This window comes from Solea solea, chromosome 16 (genome assembly GCF_958295425.1).
Source record: "Solea solea chromosome 16, fSolSol10.1, whole genome shotgun sequence".
Lineage (NCBI taxonomy): Eukaryota > Metazoa > Chordata > Actinopteri > Pleuronectiformes > Soleidae > Solea > Solea solea.
Window position 1 is genome coordinate 15861630 of NC_081149.1, and position 18651 is coordinate 15880280.

Genomic DNA, 18651 nt, shown 5'->3' on the forward strand with positions numbered 1-18651 from the left:
CTAGGCGTTAACTGGTTAAGGTTGGAGATAAGGGCCGTTTCTCAATATCCATTCTTGTGCGTACTTGCGTACTCCCATACTTGTGAAAACGTCATCAGCCTCAGTCCAAGTGCTGTTCCAATTCTCAAGAAGGCGAACAGTGAGGATGGTTCTCAAACCCGTAAGTGTTCTCGCTCCGCCCATTTTTACCAAGTATGCATCGGAAGTGACTTAAGTGTACTTGGGATGGCCATGTATCCCAGAATACATTTCGGCGGAGCATAGCAGCAGATAATAGAAATATAAATCTGAAATAAATATTTTTCTGTGTCCCGGAACGCAGTTTTAACATCATTTGAGGCGAGAAATTAGTCATTTTGTCTTTAAGTTACTTACAAAATAACACGTCAACAACAAATCTATGGATCACACCAAGCATCTAATGACAGCGACGTCTGAGCCAGCAGATCATTTCATCAGGACAGGCTGAGGTAACGCTGCTCTGTGCCAGGCACAGTGAGTGCCGAGGGTCCGCAGAGGCGGAGCTGATCACCTCCGACAAACATCGCTGCCAAACTATAAATACGTCAGATCTTAATACATAAACCACATGTTTGAATTCTAAATGACTAATTTCTCGCCTCAAATGATGTTGAAACTTTGTTCCGGGACACAAAAGAAATATTAATTTCAGATTTATATTTCTATTATCTGCTACTATGCTCCACTGAAATGTATTCTGGGATACATGGCCATCCCAAGTACACTTAAGTCACCTCCGATGCATACTTGGTAAAAATGGGCGGAGCGAGAACACTTCCGCTGTTCGCTTACTTGAGAATTGGAACAGCACTTGGACTGAGGCTGATGACGTTTTCAAGTAGGGGAGTACACAAGTACGCACAAGTACTCCCAAGTATGGATATTGAGAAACAGCCAAAGTCAAAGTCAGCTTTATTGTCAATTCTTCACATGTACCAGACATACAAAGAATCGAGAGGACATTTCTCATTCGCCCACGGTGAAAACTGGGTCTCAAATGTACAATTACTTGTAGCCTGCCACAGTTCTAAATAAATAAAAACCAATAACCTGTCTACTTCTGTGAATAAACATTCCTCCTCAACCATACAAGTCCTCCAATGACAAACTATTATCTGGACCCTGGAGTAAAACACTTAACACAAATTATCTTTCTGAGTTCAAATACCATGATCATTTGCAAAGTAGGAAGCCAGTAGGAAGGATCTCTTACCCTGTTATGGACATTTAGTACAGTTTCTAAATAAAGCTTAACGCTATAATTAAACCCTTAACCAACATCTAGATTTATCCTTTGGCTTAATCTGGGATGTTTTACAGTATGGGCAAGTATGAATGAACAAAACACTTGAATGACCACACAGTCTTTTCTAAACTTTTATTGCTGACATGGGATTGAAACAGTGTCAGTGCTTCAGTCGTGCTCTTGAGAGGTTGTTATGGCTTCAGTTGTCCACCAGATGTCAGCACCACTGAAGCGTTGAAGCTTTGTTGCAAGATTTGACACTTGTTACAATGTCATTTATCAACAGTTTTGTTCTTTAGATAAAAGCTACCATGGACACTTTGATGTCTTTGATGGCTTTGATAGATAAAGGAATTGGAAGATGTGTACTGAAAATGATCTAGCAGTTGGATGGATGTGTCCGTTTTTAGAAGCTGTATTTTAAGTGTTGGTGCAACAAGGGAATATTTCTATGTGACGCTGATCCTCGAGTAGCTTGGATACATATAGATGGAAATGTAACTTGGATGTACGGTAAGTGGAAATAAATGTGCAAACCCTTCACACAACTAGGGTGGCCATACGTCCGGATTTAGGCCGGACAGTCCGGAATATAAATGCCTTGTCCGGCGTCTGGCGCAGCCTCAAGCCGGACGCTTATTTGTCCTCCTTTTTGGAGTTGCACCTGAATGCAACGCTGCATGTCCAATGGTGTAAGACTTTCGTTTAAAAAAAAAAAAAAAAGATTGGTTAAAAATTATTGGCTAAAAGCGGTGTCACTCAATTCTCTGATTTCTCATTGGTTGAAAATGTAAACAAGCTGCCCCCTGTTCCCATGTGCTAGCTGTGTCACTCATGTGTTAACTGAATGTTAACATGCCGAAAAGACGGACCTCATTTAAACACAACAACTAGCACTGTCTGCTTCAACGCTTGAGACAGCGAGACTCACGGAGCCGCGAGCGCAGTGCATGCTGGGTGTTGTTGTCGTTCATCTACATGAGCCAAAATTAAATTTTTTGGCCAAGAAGGCACTTGCTTCAAATATTATTTCACATTTCTGCTACATAGATAACACATAATATAAACTCATCTTTCCAATGGGGAAGTATGCCTTTAAGAAGCTGAAACAATCAGAAATCTTGTTTTAATAATGAAAAAAGCTTCAAACCAATTAGTTTAGCGAGTGATTTAATAATCGATAAATAGAGTAATTGTTTCAGCTCTAGATTTGACTGTACATTACTGAATAATAGATAATGCTGTACAGAAATGTCGAAGATTCAGTATGTTTAAGGTTTTTAGAAATTGTGTCACCATTACTGATTTTGACCAGCAGAGAGCACTGTTTAGTTTGTTTTGTAGGGATCCTTAATATGTTAACATCAACATACACTGCATGTTCTAACAATAAATAATGGATATTTATATTTGTGAACCAAAAAGGAGAAAAAATGAACTAAATCTATCTGTGGTTTCAGTTTGAAATTTCAATCATCATATAACTAAACATTTTCTTTTACAGGTGGACGTTGACAAGTAAATTAATGTTGATGTGATGAAAGGAGAAAGGAAACGATGGGTGAGTGGATTGTCAAGATTTTTGTTTTTTTTGTAATTTAATGTGAACTGATCTCTTTTAAAAAAGTAACATTTACTGTAAATATGCACCAGCACAGCATACAAAATTTATACATGGAGCATTTCAGCAACTTTTAGCTCACTTGATGTCATTTGTAACAGACCACAAAAAATAAAAACATGTCAACAGCTGAAATAGTGTTAGGGCCAATGGAAAGAGATGAGTTAACCTGTCTACTTCTGTGAATAAACATTCCTCCTCAACCATACAAGTCCTCCAATGACAAACTATTATCTGGACACTGGAGTAAAACACTTAACACAAATTATCTTTCTGAGTTCAAATACCATGATCATTTGCAAAGTAGGAAGCCAGTAGGAAGGATCTCTTACCCTGTTATGGACATTTAGTACAGTTTCTAAATAAAGCTTAACGCTATAATTAAACCCTTAACCAACATCTAGATTTATCCTTTGGCTTAATCTGGGATGTTTTACAGTATGGGCAAGTATGAAGGAACAAAACACTTGAATAAACACACAGTCTTTTCTAAACTTTTATTGCTGACATGGGATTGAAACAGTGTCAGTGCTTCAGTCGTGCTCTTGAGAGGTTGTTATGGCTTCAGTTGTCCACCAGATGTCACCACCACTGAAGCGTTGAAGCTTTGTTGCAAGATTGGACACTTGTTACAATGTAATTTATCAACAGTTTTGTTCTTTAGATAAAAGCTACCATGGACGCTTTGATGTCTTTGACGGCTAAGATAGATAAAGGAATTGGAAGATGTGTACTGAAAAGCTGTATTTTAAGTGTTGGTGCAACAAGGGAATATTTCTATGTGACGCTGATCCTCGAGTAGCTTGGATACATATAGATGTAAATGAAACTTGGATGTACGGTAAGTGGAAATAAATGTGCAAACCCTTCACACAACTCTATCTCGCCTTTGTGATTGATGAATTACAACAGTACCTACGAGTAAAGTGGCCATACGTCCGGATTTAGACCGGACAGACCGGAATTTAAATGCCTTGTCTGGCGTCCGGCGCAGCCTCAAGCCGGACACTTATTTGTCCTCCTTTTTTGGAGTTGCACCTGAACGCAACGCTGCATGTCGTCAAATGGTGTAAGACTTTAGTTTAAAAAAAAAAGATTGGTTAAAAATGATTGGCTAAAAGCGGTGTCACTCAATTCTCTGATTTGGAAATGTAAACAAGCCGCCCCCTTTTCCCATGTGCTAGCTGTGTCACTCGTGTGTTTAACATGCCGAAAAGACGGACCTCATTTAAACAACTAGCACTGTCTGCTTCAACGCTTGAGACAGCGAGACTCTCACGGGGCAGCGAGCGCAGTGCATGATGGGAGTTGTTGTCGTTCATCTACATGAGCCAAAATTTAATTTCTCGGCCAAGAAGGCACTTGCTTCAAATATTATTTCACATTTCTGCTACATAGATAGCCCAGTTTTAATATAAACTCATCTTTCCACATACACTGCATGTTCTAACAATAAATAATGGATATTTATATTTGCCTCTATCAGATTTTATTAAGGAATGTATGTGTGTGAACCAAAAAGGAGAAAAAATGAACAAAATCTATCTGTGGTTTCAGTTTGAAAATTCAATCATCATATAACTAAACATTTTCTTTTACAGGTGGTCGTTGACAAGTAAATTAATGTTGTTGATGTGATGAAAGGAGAAAGGACATGATGGGTGAGTGGATTTTCAAGATTTTTTTTGTTTTTTTTTTGTAATTTAATGTGAACTGATCTCTTTTAAAAAGGTAACATTTACTGTAAATGTGCACCAGCACAGCATACAACATTTATACATGGAGCATTTCAACAACTTTTAGCTCACTTGATGTCATTTGTTACAGACCACAACAAATAAAATAATAATAATGTCAACAGCTTAAATAGTGTTAGGGCCAATGGAAAGAGATGAGTTTTAAGAAAAGACAGAAGAGAGGCCTGTCTAATGTGCACAGGTTTATGGGCCTCACCAGCAAATACATGGTCCCCTCTAAGGTCCCCTCTAAAAATGAACTATTGCCTCGCTTTAAATAATCCACTTTTATTCAATGTCTTTATATTGGCAAATGAAAGACATGTTTTTAAATGTGGAGAACATCATCTCTGATTCTGTCATTTATGAATAAACCAACATCTATTTTTCCCTCATCCAGCTGACAATCTTATGCAGTCACCCGAGAACTGGACTGAATCTCAAGTGAGCACCTGGCTACGAACACTTTGTGTGAAAGAACAATACATAAAGAAGCTCTTTGAAGAAGAAGTAAATGGACTAGTCCTTCTTACACTTGATGAGGACTCCTTGATGACAAAGATTGGCATGAAATTTGGGCCTACTCATATGATTATCCAAAAAAGAAACGAGCTCTTCAATTCCAAGCAAAACAGTCAGCAGAATGCAAAGCCTACCCGTTCTAAAAAAACTAAGCTGCAGCAGAAAAACAATTCAAAATCACTTCATTGTCTTGCTTCAAGTGAAGTTCCTTCTGGACAGGTACATGCAAGAGATAAGTGTGCCTCAGAAGAAAGTCAAACCCCCCAACAACCGTGCATATTGACTTCAAAGGAAAACTGCAAACCACGGCCATTTGATCAAGAAGGCATTGATTTGATATACGTAAAGCACAGAGTTCTGCAACCAGAATCGGGAGCTTTTGATTTGATCTCTCCCTGCCATGAATTCAAATCTTTTGCTATAGCTGCTGAATTGGATCGCACAAGACTGCAAGCTAAGTTTGCCAAAGAGGTTCTAAAATTTGCAACTGGTTGTATGAATATCCGATCAAACGGCACAATACATTTCGGTGTGATGGACAGCAAGGAGGATACAGGATATGTGCATGGTGAGGTAGTTGGCATCCCAGTAAAAGACAAAGACATTTATGTGGATGCTTTGGACGACATTGAAAAGTGTTTCTCAACTGACAAAGAGCATGCGCGCCATTGTGTGCGCCCACCAAGGTTCATTGAGGTTATGGATCGAGAAAGTACAGCAAAAAACTATGTGGTGGAGGTTGACATTGTGCCTTCAGTCTACATTCTTAAGGGCAAGGTTCATGCAGTTCTTTTGCCAAACTTCAATGAGGCAGCAAACAAAGTACAATATGAGAAAAAAGCAATTCTGCGAAGGGTAGGTTCCAAAACAGAACCAGTGAGTGACAGTGATTTAAGTGATTTCTTTCAGAGAGTCAAAGAACGGGATGCTCAAAGAGAAGAGGCAGAGAAAACTCTAGTACTCAGTACTCCATTCTGCCAAGACCTTGGGAGGAAACTCACAATGCTAATAACTAGTGGGAAGAAGTTCATTGAAAATGATAAATGGTTCATATTCATTACAAACAAATTCAAACCTGATGACCTTTCTAACATTGAGTGGCTGCTTAATATGAAGATCTTATCTGTGTTTGATTTTGACCCAGACTCAAAGATATCAGGCCTTTGCAGCAAATACCTTGAGCATCATGCTGCAAACATGCATTCTCTGCAGAGCTATAGCAAATCCAGTGACCGAAGCATCAAAGGATTCACAGAAAAATTGCACCTGTTTGAACAAACTAGCTGGCTGTTCTGCAATGGCCGTTCTGGCTTTAAAGCAAATGAAACTCCATGTGATGAAATGACTTGGATCAAGACAAGAATGACCCTTTTAATGGTGTATGTGTCTTTGATTTGTAAACATATCTTGCCAAAAGGGTCATTACAGGTCATTTTTCTTCTCACTTCACCAGTAGAGAAACCTCTCTTGCACACCTTTTATGGGTTTTTCACGGAAATGCAAGGCCACACAGACATCATCTGCATCTGTGAATCAGAAACAAACTTCCAGAGGTGGCAAAGTTTTGCAGAGGAGATATGTGGAACAGAAACTGTGAACAATTTCAGTGTAGTTGGGATGAAAATGAGTCACATTAATGCAACTATGCAAATGATACAACCAGTAAAAGCCTGTGCTAAAAAACACTTGCCAGTCTTTGTGAAAGGGACATGTCTTCTTGAAACAAACAGAGAGGAACATATGGCTTCTCTGGAAATACTGACAGTCGCTAAAAAACACTTGCCAGTCTTTGTGAAAGGGACATGTCTTCTTGAAACAAACAGAGAGGAACATATGGCTTCTCTGGAAATACTGACAGTCAACCATTGTGATGACACAAGCAAAGACTTCATTAATGAGGAGAAGGCAAATATTGAACAGCAGTTTTACCGTGGTGGTAGAGTGACATGGATGAACTTTTGGCTCGCTGAGCACAAGTATGTTGGAGAGGTAATAGAACGAGATGCTTATCAGGATGTCTCCAAGCTCCTCATGGATGTTTTGAAATGTAACGTAGATCAGACCCCAGTTACTTCTATAAACATCTACCATCACCCAGGAAGTGGTGGAAGTACCGTGGCAAGGCAGGTGTTGTGGCAGATCAGGAAAGAACTAAGATGTGCAGTTGTGAAGCCTTCATACTCAGTTACTGATGTTACACAACATGCAGTTGATCTAAGAGAATATGAAGAAAAAGATCCACAAAGGTGTCTTCCAGTGTTGCTCCTAATTGAAGACTCTGACAAAGACTACCTTGATGATCTAAAAAATGAGCTACAGGTTGCAATCAGAAACAGACAAATCCAGCATGAAACACTATGTTTCATTTTGTTGAGCTGTAGGCGATCCCATGATCCAGAGAGTAGATGCAAAGAGTCTGCTTTACAGAATGTATCTGTCACTCACAAACTGTCTCCTCAAGAGAAGAAGAAGTTTGCTGGAAAACGACAGTTGCTTGAAAAACAGTATGAGCATCAGTTCATCTCGACATTTGTTTTGATGAGTGAAGGGTTTCATAATGATTCTGTGCAAAACGTTGTGACACATTTGCTTCAAGGCATTGACCTTCAGTCTACTGCCACTCTCCTCATTCAGTACGTAGCACTGCTGAACACTTATGTCTATAACTCTTTCATCTCTCAGTCCCACTGTGAAGCTTTGCTAACCTTACAAGTGCACATGGAAAGGTTTCGACGGCAAGAGTTTGCAAGATCACTCGGTGAACAGGCTGAACTTGTCTTCTTGCATCTTAGAGATGACAAGACCAACATTAAATCCATCAGAATAATTCACCCACTCGTTGCAAAGGAAATTCTGCAACAACTCCTTGGAAGCCAACAGACCCACAGCAGTTTGGCAAAGAAATTGCTCTGTGACGATGTGCTTTTTGAGCACAGATTTGGAAAGGAAGAATATCGGTCATTTTTGAGAGCACTTTTCATCAGGAGATCCAGAATAAGCAGAGGAGATGAATGTGATACTTTATTCTCTCCTCTGATTGAACATGTGCAAGAAAAGGAGGGAGGCCCTGACAAAGCAATAGAGTTACTCAAGGAAGCTTTTGAACGTTTTCATAAAGATCCATTCGTTGCCCAACAACTTGCTCGTCTTCTTCATACTCATGAAAAGTTTGAAGAGGCAACATACTGGGCAGAGACTGCAGCTAAACAGCTTCCCAACAACTCGTACATACTTGCCACAAAAGGGCAAATGTACAGAAGATGGTTCCAATTCAAATGGAAAGCCATTGAAAACGGCTGTGCACCAATCACAGCCCAAAACACAGCTGATGCTGTGGAAACTGCACTGAATGCCCTGCAGTGTTTTCAAGAATGTGAGAGAGCAGCTGATGCAGACATGGAAAATGTAAACAGTTCAGGATATTTTTCTGAAGTTGAAGTTGGAATCAGCCTGCTCAAATTTATCTTTTCATTACAAGAGTTTGCAAAAGGAGCTAAAGGCCATTCAAAGTGTAGAGAGTATCTGTTAACAGATTACATACCAGAACATGTCTTAGATGCCTGGGAACCATTTCATGGTCGTTTGAAAAAGCTTCACAAGACATTGATTGATTCCTTGGAATGGATTTCAGAGGACCTCAGTTTCTTCCAGACAGATATAGGTGAAGATGAAGAAGAGATTCCTGAAAGTCCTGAAGAGAAGATAAGCCATCCACTGAAGTGGTTGACCAAAATATCTTCTGAGTATGGGAAGTACTTCAGTGAAGTTTCCTCTGCAGAAATTCGTCAACCAGGGAAATCAATCTCTACCAATCTCACTCCTTCTCAAAAACGCATGATCATCTATCAACTTGGTGGGGGTAACATAACTTCCATCTTGTCCAAACTAACTGAACAGAGGGATGCCGTGCGTATTTTAGAGACCATCGTTTCTCTTTACCCCAGCAGTCCACGAAAGGCAAAACTTGACCAGAGGGATATTGTGAACTACATTGTGACCCACATTACCCTGAACTGCTTGTCACCACAGGCTTCAAAGGTTGCTCCTTTTAAAGATCTACAAGCCCTCTGTCATCAGTTCCCAGGTGATAAAAAGAAATGTTTGCCAGGTGCCCTGTTCCTGCTTACCTTACTATTCTGGCCAGAGGATAAGGACACAAACCATGAGAGAGAAAACAAATATGAAATTGTCCAGTCAGCTGTGGAGCACATGGAAAAATGCTACTGTACCAAGAGGAAGGACATTCCTCAAAGAAAGAGAAGGCTTTACACCCATTTTCTTCTGGGACATGGAAATGGATTGGATAAATTTGTCCACAAGAGAAAGTTTTACAGCGTCACAAAGGTGTTCTCGGTCTCTGAAAAACGCCTGAAGTGGTTTAGTGGTGAAGCATGGGAGAAGCCTGAGATTGCTGAAAAGTTAAAACGCGTTTCTGGTTGGACTGAAGATGGAGTGGTTTACCTCGAGGGCCCTCAGAAAAAGAAATTCAGCATATTGCCTCTTAACATGCATTCAGTGCCACGCAGCAATAAAAACTTCACATTCTATCTGGGTTTCACCTTCAGGGGCCCTGTTGCCTACAACATTACTGTAAAGGAATAGTTCATCTTTGAACAGTGGACCTGACATTGTTGATGCACCGGCTTTGTATCCACTATGGCTGAACATTTAATCGTAATTTCATCCTAATCGCAATACAGCCTGTAAATGAAAACTTTGAAGCACATGGTATGATATCAGTAACGCATTGTTACTTCAGTGAAGTATTGATTTTGGTGGCTTTGTCTGTCTGTGTGTGTGTGTGTGCTTCCGCACTTGCTTGCAATTTAAGCAACAGAGGCAGGTTAGAATAACCTTTTTAGAATTTTAACCCTGACATGGATTTGAACATGCATCTCTCTGATCTTGATTTTTGGAAATTACCGTTTTCGCAGCCTTTTGACAAAAAGCCCTGTCTGTCACTGCTCCAGGTAAATAAGTTACTTACCTGCTTTTAATTAGAGTTAAATTTTAGCTCTGCACTGAGCTGTTTTGTAGCTAATCGCAAGCGACCAGCTAGTTCAGGTAAAGCCAGCTCCTGAAGTGAGTCACTGAATAGTACTTGGTCATTAATAAAATGAGCAAAACAGCAAGTGTGGATGATTATGTAACCCATATAATCATCACAGCCTTTGTGCCACCAACAGCTTAGTTTACGATTGACTAGTGTGTGTGTGCAGAGCTAAACTTCAGTGCTCACTGACCTGCCATTGTATCTGTGGTGATAGCAGAATGGCTCTGTTGTCTAACTTTGCAGTAGCTGCTCTTGTCCTCATTGCATTTGCTTTGTCAAATTGTGTCTACATGAACCACTTGTCTGATCGTGAAACCAAACTGGTCAGGTGTGTCCATGCCGAGCCAAACAAGAGCATAGCATATGAGAGGCTTGCCATTGCTAATCCAACTGAAACGCACAATAAACCCGTGATTTCAAGTGAGAGTCACCCTTAAAAGTTTCAAAGAGACTACTAATTATAGAGATGACAAATGCACCATGGCCCCACAAAGTCTGTTTGACTGTGCCAGGGACAGGGTTCTCAGCAAGAGACAGTGTGAGGAGAGGGGTTGCTGTTATGCCCCTCTGGCCAACTCTGTTGGACCACCTTGGTGCTTCTACCCCAGTTTGTACCCTGGCTACAAACTGGGTCCCTTGACTCCTTCAAAGCGAGGCCTGGCTGCCACTCTGACTCGTGCCAAGCCCTCATACCTGCCTAGAGACGTCTCTACACTAAGACTGGAAATCATTGAGGAGACCACAGGCTGCTTGCACCTCATTGTGAGTGTCCAATACTATGTTGATGGTTTTTTTTTTCTCTGCTGCAAACATTCAAATAGATGTGATGAGTAAAGTACACGTTCCTGTATTTTGTATATTCAGCCCCTGCAATCTACTTTGACTTCATGTGACAAAACTGAACGGATACATTCACCCTCAAGCTGAAGGACCCGTCCTCTCAGCGATATGAGGTCAAGCTCGCAGCTGATGATCCCAAGAGCAGAGCAGATAACTCCGATGTCCTTTACACCACCGAGTACCAGTCTGACCCATTTGGTTTCATAGTGCGACATAAATCCAATGGACGCACGATGTGAGTACATTTCAGTTTTCATCTACATCACATCACATCACATGTACTCACAGCTTGTTGCTCCAAATGCTCCTCAAAGACTGTCTCCATATTGTAATTTTAGTACCTTTGACGTATCTTGTAACATGTTGCGGCCTCATTTGTAGCTTTATAAAACTACATTTGTGTGTTTTATTGTATGTGTATGTTTTATATTTATATTGAGGCAACATAACCTACATATGTAACAGTAAATAGATATTTCTTTTTACACGTTGTTTATTCTCTGTATGTCTTTCCCTCCTTTTTTAGTATAAACACCACTGTGGGACCTCTGCTTTTTGCTGACCAGTAATTGCAGTTGTCCACCACACTAGCCTCTTCCCTTGTGTCTGGCCTTGGGGAACATTACACCTTCCTCCTCCTAGACCTTAACTGGACTTCTCTTACTCTCTGGAACAGAGACATGGCACCTCATGTGAGTCTGTTGTAGAGAACACACAAGCCCCGAGTTGTGGGAGAACTCAAGCAGTCACAATATATACTGTATCAAAAGTGTCAAGAGAAAATAAACATACATTTGTGAATACTATAACTATTGGCAAATTCAGGAACGTTTAACATACATCCAGTCCCTGAAACCCAAATAGAGCAACATTTTTAATAATCTGAAAGGGAAAAAAAAAAAATAGAAATCTTAATCCCTGGTCTAACATGTCAATGTTCTAAATAGCTACCACTTGATGCCACACATGAAATAGTGTGTAACACACTTTTAAACTAAGTTTAATATTTTTGTTGTTTTATACTGTTCCCCCTGTTGTGTATTCATGTTGTTGACAGTGTGTTTCTTTGCAGGCTCATGCTAACCTATATGGCTCCCACCCATTCTACATTGTACAGGAGGCTGATGGATTAGCACATGGAGTTTTCCTTCTCAGCACCAATGCAATTGGTACAGAACTATTGCTTCAATAAGATTTTACACTGAATATTTTTTCCTATCATATACAAACTGTTACTGAATGCCTTAATGTGTCTCCACAGGTGACGCTTCAGCCGACTCCTGCTCTCACCTGGGTGTCAACTGGAAGAATTCTGGACCTATACTTTTTTTTAGGTCCTGACCCTCAAAGTGTTATACGACAGTACCTTCAGGTCATTGGTAAGGTACATCTTTCTAGTGTTGACACTGGATACTACAGCTCCTTGTGTATATACCATACGAAAAATATTGTTTTAACAGAGAAAATGATATAGGAGTCCAGAAGCACACCTATAAAGAGTGAGTTAGATTCATTAATGTGTTCAGTATATCTTATTTATCCTAAGGCCGTCCCATGATGCCCCCCTATTGGTCCCTGGGATTTCATCTTTGCCGCTGGGGTTACACCACCACTAATACAACCCGCAAGATTGCACAACGCATGCACAATGCCAACCTTCCATTGGTAAATGACATTAACAAGATCATTTACAATCTATTTTTGTCACTATCAGGATGTGCAGTGGAATGATTTGGATTACGCAGACAAGCGAAGGATTTTCACTTTTGATCCCTGGCGATTTGGTGACCTCCCAGAGATGGTGGAAGAATTCCATAGGAGAGGCATGAAGTACATCCTTATTCTGGTGCAATGTGTTTGAATGTCTTAGACCTCAACCTGAAGATTCAGATCCAACCATGAGTAAATGTTTCTGCGTAAGAAGCGTCCCGAGTCCCCTGTTGTTCACCCTGATGACCCACAACTGTCGTCCCAGGTACAACACCAACCACATCCTAAAATATGCGGACGACACAACAGTTGTGGGCCTCATTCAGGACAACAACGAACTGGCCTACAGAGAGGAAGTGCGACATCTGGTGGACTGGTGCAGGGTGAACAACCTGCTCCTGAATGTTGACAAGACAAAAGAGATCATCGTCGACTTCAGAAGATCCCGTCCCAGCCATACACCACTTCTCATCAATGGCACAGCGGTGGAGGTCGTCAGCAGTACCAAGTTCCTGGGAGTTCACATCACAGACAACCTCAGCTGGACACTTCACACCACCTCCCTGGTGAAGAAAGCCCAGCAGCGCCTACACTTCCTGCGACAGATGAGAAGGGTGTCTCTCCCCCCTCCCATCCTCTCCACCTTCTACAGAGGGACCATCGAGAGCCTGCTGACCAGTGGCATCTCCGTCTGGTCTGGGAGCTGCAAGGCCTCCGACTGGAAGTCTCTGCAGAGGGTGGTGAGAACAGCGGAGAAGATCATTGGGACACCACTCCCACCCATCAAAGACATTGCACACAGGCGCTGTCTAACCAGGGCTCACCAGATCCTCACTGATCACACCCACCCCCACCATGGACTGTTCTCCCTGCTGGCGTCTGGCAGGAGGTTCCGCAGCATCCGCTGCAGAACAAACAGACACAAAAATAGTTACTTTCCGCTGGCCATCAGACTACTGAATTCCAAATAACACCCCCACCCCCCCGACACGATATGTGCAATATTTAACTGTTATTTGTTCTGCTGCTTATAGATTTCATTCCTGTTTTTGTTGTTTTTTTCTGCACTACTTTTATATATATTTATATACAAAAACACTTATTTATTTCTTTTACTAATCACAGTACATAATAATCTACCTCAATTCAATGCTTTTTGTTGGTTTTTTATCTGCTTGCCAAGCAACGTAATTTCGTCGCCAGTTTTCACTGCTGTGTTTTCTGTGCAATGACAATAGAAGGAAGTCTAAGCTGTTTAACTGAAAATAAGCAATTATGTGACAATGTATTTCCAGTAGATGGCAGCAAAAGCCTCTCAGCTTCTGACTGCTGTGCTCTGCTGGTTTCTGCCCCAGGACCCAGGGATCAGTAGCACTAGCCCCACTGGAACTTACCCTCCCTTTGATGATGGCCTGAAACGAGACGTCTTCGTTAAAAATGTCACAGGACACATTTTGATCGGGAAGGTAAGACCCCTTTTTTATATGTTGTTCCGCCTGTGTGATATGCATAGCATGTGTTTTACTGTTGACCTGTGTCCAGTTGGTTGGCAAACACATTCTTGTATGGTGTTCCAGGTTTGGCCTGGCCCTACAGCCTTCCCTGACTTCACCAACCCAGAGACCAGACAGTGGTGGGAAGACTGCATCAGAGATTTTTATTCTAAAGTGCCTGTGGATGGACTGTGGATTGTGAGTGTGTACAGACACACAGTGCACATGTTATTTAGACACCAATGATATGATTAAAACATAAGATGTCAAGAATGTGTGAAATCAGGTTGTCAGTTCTGGAATATTCTTAGTGGTTGTGCGTTTAGTTTGCTTTGCACCTAATTTATATTTTGTTTATCTCCAATGCTCCATCCAGGATATGAATGAACCAGCCAATTTTGTCCAGGGCTCAATGGAGGGCTGTCCTCACACTGATCTTGAAGACCCGCCTTACACACCTAGTTAGTGTTTTAGTGTCACAAGTTATCAGCATGTGAAATCATAAAAAAACAATATTTTGTTTACATATGCTGTCAGTTGTGTTAACGTTAAAGGTCCAGTGTGTAACATTTAGCAGAGTTTATTAGCTGAAATCAAATACACTCTCCATAAGTATGTTTTTATAAGTTACTAACCAATAAATTATATAACACATTTAGAATCAGTCCTTTACATGTACAGAGGGCCATTGCTTTACAGGGGTCTCCAACTTGCTTTGCAATGTTTTGACAGCAAACACTGTACTTTGTAGTCCCCATTAGATTAAACATTCTTACATACTGGACCTTTCAAAGTACATGCAGTACACAAATGCTCTGCAGATACATACCTGTTTCTTTGTTCTGAATGTTGCTTCAAATCATTGTCTCTGTGTTCCTGAATCTCATACAAACAGGAGTAGTCGGAGGAGAGTTGAACTCGGAAACTCTCTGCATGTCAGCTCAGCAGAGGAAATCCACTCACTACAACCTGCACAATATGTACGGACTGACAGAAGCATATGCCACAAACAGGTTCGAACCATGTTTACAGATTGAGTTCTTTAGGTGGTATGTTAGCAGATTAAGTCATAAGTAAGTATGGATGTAGTTGTTGTTTGTCTTTTGTTATTTATTCCGTCTACTATATATTGATTGTGGGGTTGGTCGCTGCTCTCAGAGCTCTTACAAAGGTACGAGGGAAGAGGCCTTTTGTCCTGTCTCGCTCCTCTTACTCTGGCATCGGATGCTTCTCTGGAGTGTGGACAGGTGATGTCAGGAGTGACTGGGAGCAGCTGCTATTCTCCATCACTGGTGAGGAGATGAGCTGTAGTTTCCAAAACGTCCACAGCCTGAAATACTATAACAATCTTGCTTCAAAGTGGGTTTAGTTCTGTGGTAGTCTTTTTATGGACCTGCATATGGTTAAATGAAACATCCAGTCCATCAATGAAAGCATCTTTTTTTTTAAATGAAAAGAATTATTTGATATACAGTATTTCCACTGAGCTTTTGCTTTCGCTACCCCCCAGCTGTGCTGCAGTTTAGCCTGTTCGGGGTTCCTCTGGTGGGGGCAGACATCTGTGGATTTGAAGGCAACACCACTGAGGAACAGTGTGTACGATGGATGCAGCTTGGGGCCTTTTACCGTTTATAAGGAACCACAATGACAACTTCAATGCTGTGAGATCCAAACACTGTTTCTGTTGACTATATGTGTCTTTGTATTGATTCACTGAGTTAGTTCCACTTCTCATACTGTATGTGCTGTCACAGGGGTGGGGTTATGATAGAGGTGAGGTCTGCCCTGCATGTTTAAAGCGAGTCCCTCTGTGTCATGTATCATGAGTAGTGGTTATAGTATCTCCTCCCATTGTCTGTGTGTTTTTGTGTGTCTGTGCCCGTTAGCCTCAGGAGCCATATGTATTTGGGCAGGAGGCTCAGGCTGCCATGCAGAATGCATTGAACCTCTCAAACACCCGTTCTTCTGGAGCCTTGAGAAGGAGCTGCAGTTCTTTCAGGTACCTTCTTTCAGGTCTTTTTTTCTTTTTTCTTTTTTAAATGTATCTGACAGTGTCCCTGCCAAAATGTGTTTTAAACCATATCCAATAATCTTCTGCATAAATGCATCTTATTTCAATTTAATCAGGACTGTCTGTTTTGAGCTGTATAAAGAGCTGATTCTTCAGATCCTTGTCTGCAAATGTTTGTAACCTCATTGTTAGGAGCTGACTTAGTCCATACGGTCAAATATGACCCTACATAACTTCAATACTTTTTCAATTGTTTCAAGACTATGTGACTATGTTTTGTTTAATAACAGCATTTAATATGAGATTAAGACTATAGGCTGCCTGTTCAGCTGATCAGGTGAAATTCACACTCTGTGTCTTTGTGTTTGCTTGCAGGATGTAAGTGACAGAATAGAAAAAGAACCACTGGACAGAGGAGGGAGGGCTGTTGTCAAGGGGGACTGGAGAGAGCACATCACAGTACCACTGCAGACAGGTATGAGACTATGGAGGATGGTAAATGGCAAATCTATACATAAGCCAATACAGAAATAAATGAATAAATAAATACAGATTTTACACTCAGTCTAAAGCAGGGTTGGTTAAAGGCGTGTGATGATTCAGTTTTCAGCAGGCAGATGTAGATGTATGGATGAATCCTTCAGCTTTCCACAACCGTGTCATTGCTGCCAAGTGCACTAAATTAAACTGTAAAAATGTTCATTGAGTGATCAGAATAATCGGTTGTCAGTAACAAACTCACACTCGTGTGCGGGAGGAACCAGCGCATCGCTAGTGGAGACGCTCTGTATGTTCCTGCTGCAAGAGGAATGCACTGACCAACTGAGGAGTGAGAGAGTTCCTGTTGCAGGCGTGAACCTCGGAGCAGACGGGGCCTTTACATTTTCATGCTCCATGATGTAAACACCCTGCAACAATCAACCAGCAAAGCTGGAAACTGATCAAAACAATTATAACATGAAACTTAAATCTCTCAAATGAGGAACAGAAGTAGTCAAACTGAATCGTCACACACCTGTAACAATCCTGCTTTACTGACCCCCAGACCCTCCTACCTCATTAGCGTACAACACGGAAATACCAAAATAAATCAGTGTGGAAATGCATAAACAAATACATGAATAAATATACTATTTTATTTGTTTCTCTATTTATTTATTTAGAGACGTGTCTTTCTTTCGTATGAAACTGTCATCAAAACCTACACATGCATACATACAACACACAAATACAAGCATCAGGAGCCACCTGGTGGAAAGTAGTCTTATAGTCTCAAATGAGGAACAAGGTAAAGGTTTATTTTTGTACCTATCATGAATTGACAAAATATCGTAGCTATGATAAACTATGTATTATTATTGTACAATAGCTGCGAAAGTTGTTATTCCTGTGTGATTTAACATGTAATCTTCCCTGACAGAAACACCATTACCGAGAGTTGCCTGCTGAGGTACAGGAGACCTTGGGCTCTATCCCAGATGACTTTGTTTCCTACTTCACTTCCCGTTTCCCCCACCTGCTGATGCACACGTATCTTGCCATGTGGACCTGTGCACCCGAGCGGCCATTCCTGCCCTACTACTCCACTACAGTGCAGCTCGCTAAAACACAGGCCCAGCACACACATACAGGGCCACAAAGACAAAATGAGCCATGCACTCAACACCTGCCAACACACACATGTCCAACATCTTCGCAACCCGAGGAACCTACACATTCATCACAGCCAGTGCAGGATTGTCACACGGCACCCGACGGTGGCGACTGACTCTTACAGTCAAACGGTAAACTCCACATTTGAGCCAGAATGGCTTGCTACTTCTCTTAAGCAAAGGGAATCCAATCAGTCTGAAATGCACATACTGCCAAATCTCCTCACACTGAACAATGATCCAGTGTGAACTGGGATCAGTGGAGCCCAGCACAGACAGGAGCATTGCCTTTTGAAGAGTGGGTACAATGTGTGGTGTAGTTGCTGAGCTCTGCATGTGAGGACCAGGCCTGCAGTGCCTGTGATCTACTACCAGGCGCAGTGGCTGCCCCTCTGTGGTTTAAGTGCCTTCCCCTCATCTGGGTTAAAGTGTTCCCCCAAAAGAACCGACTACAAGTCTCTCCGTCCAAAGCAAGTTCGATATCCACAAGGGTGTTGGAGGACATTTTCTTGACGCTGGATTGAGGAAAAAAAAAAGTTGTTGAACATGTGTGTAGTCATATTGTGCAATGTTGTATTTCTGAGTGAGCCTTTTCACTGCACAGATACTGTATATATATTTTTGTATAAAAAGAGTCAGAATTTGAATCATCAATGATAAAACGTTTAATATGGCTGATGGGCCTTTTTTTTTTTTAAACCATGGTGCAGTTCTTAAAAGTTGACTATACTAAATATGCTTGATTC

At 41.2% G+C, this 18651-nt stretch overlaps 2 protein-coding genes across 2 annotated transcripts; both read left to right on the forward strand.

The window, feature by feature from the left end:
- The first annotated feature begins 1674 nt into the window (after window positions 1-1674).
- LOC131475252 (sterile alpha motif domain-containing protein 9-like) lies at window positions 1675-7839 on the forward strand. The gene is made up of 4 exons (XM_058653226.1): window positions 1675-1780; window positions 4490-4549; window positions 5025-7193; window positions 7829-7839. Exons 2-4 carry the CDS (start codon window positions 4543-4545, stop codon window positions 7837-7839), a joined length of 2187 nt encoding a protein of 728 aa, XP_058509209.1. The 5' UTR covers window positions 1675-1780; window positions 4490-4542.
- A 2840-nt stretch (window positions 7840-10679) lies between these two features.
- On the forward strand, window positions 10680-17818 carry LOC131475255 (lysosomal alpha-glucosidase-like). The gene is given in 16 exon segments (XM_058653229.1): window positions 10680-10961; window positions 11105-11274; window positions 11566-11731; window positions 12112-12208; window positions 12299-12418; window positions 12586-12704; window positions 12754-12885; window positions 14105-14215; window positions 14327-14440; window positions 14619-14703; window positions 15138-15255; window positions 15401-15534; window positions 15753-15863; window positions 15866-15903; window positions 16129-16241; window positions 17417-17818. Coding segments are annotated over 16 exon segments (2064 nt in total). The 3' UTR covers window positions 17571-17818.
- The last annotated feature ends 833 nt before the right edge of the window (window positions 17819-18651 follow it).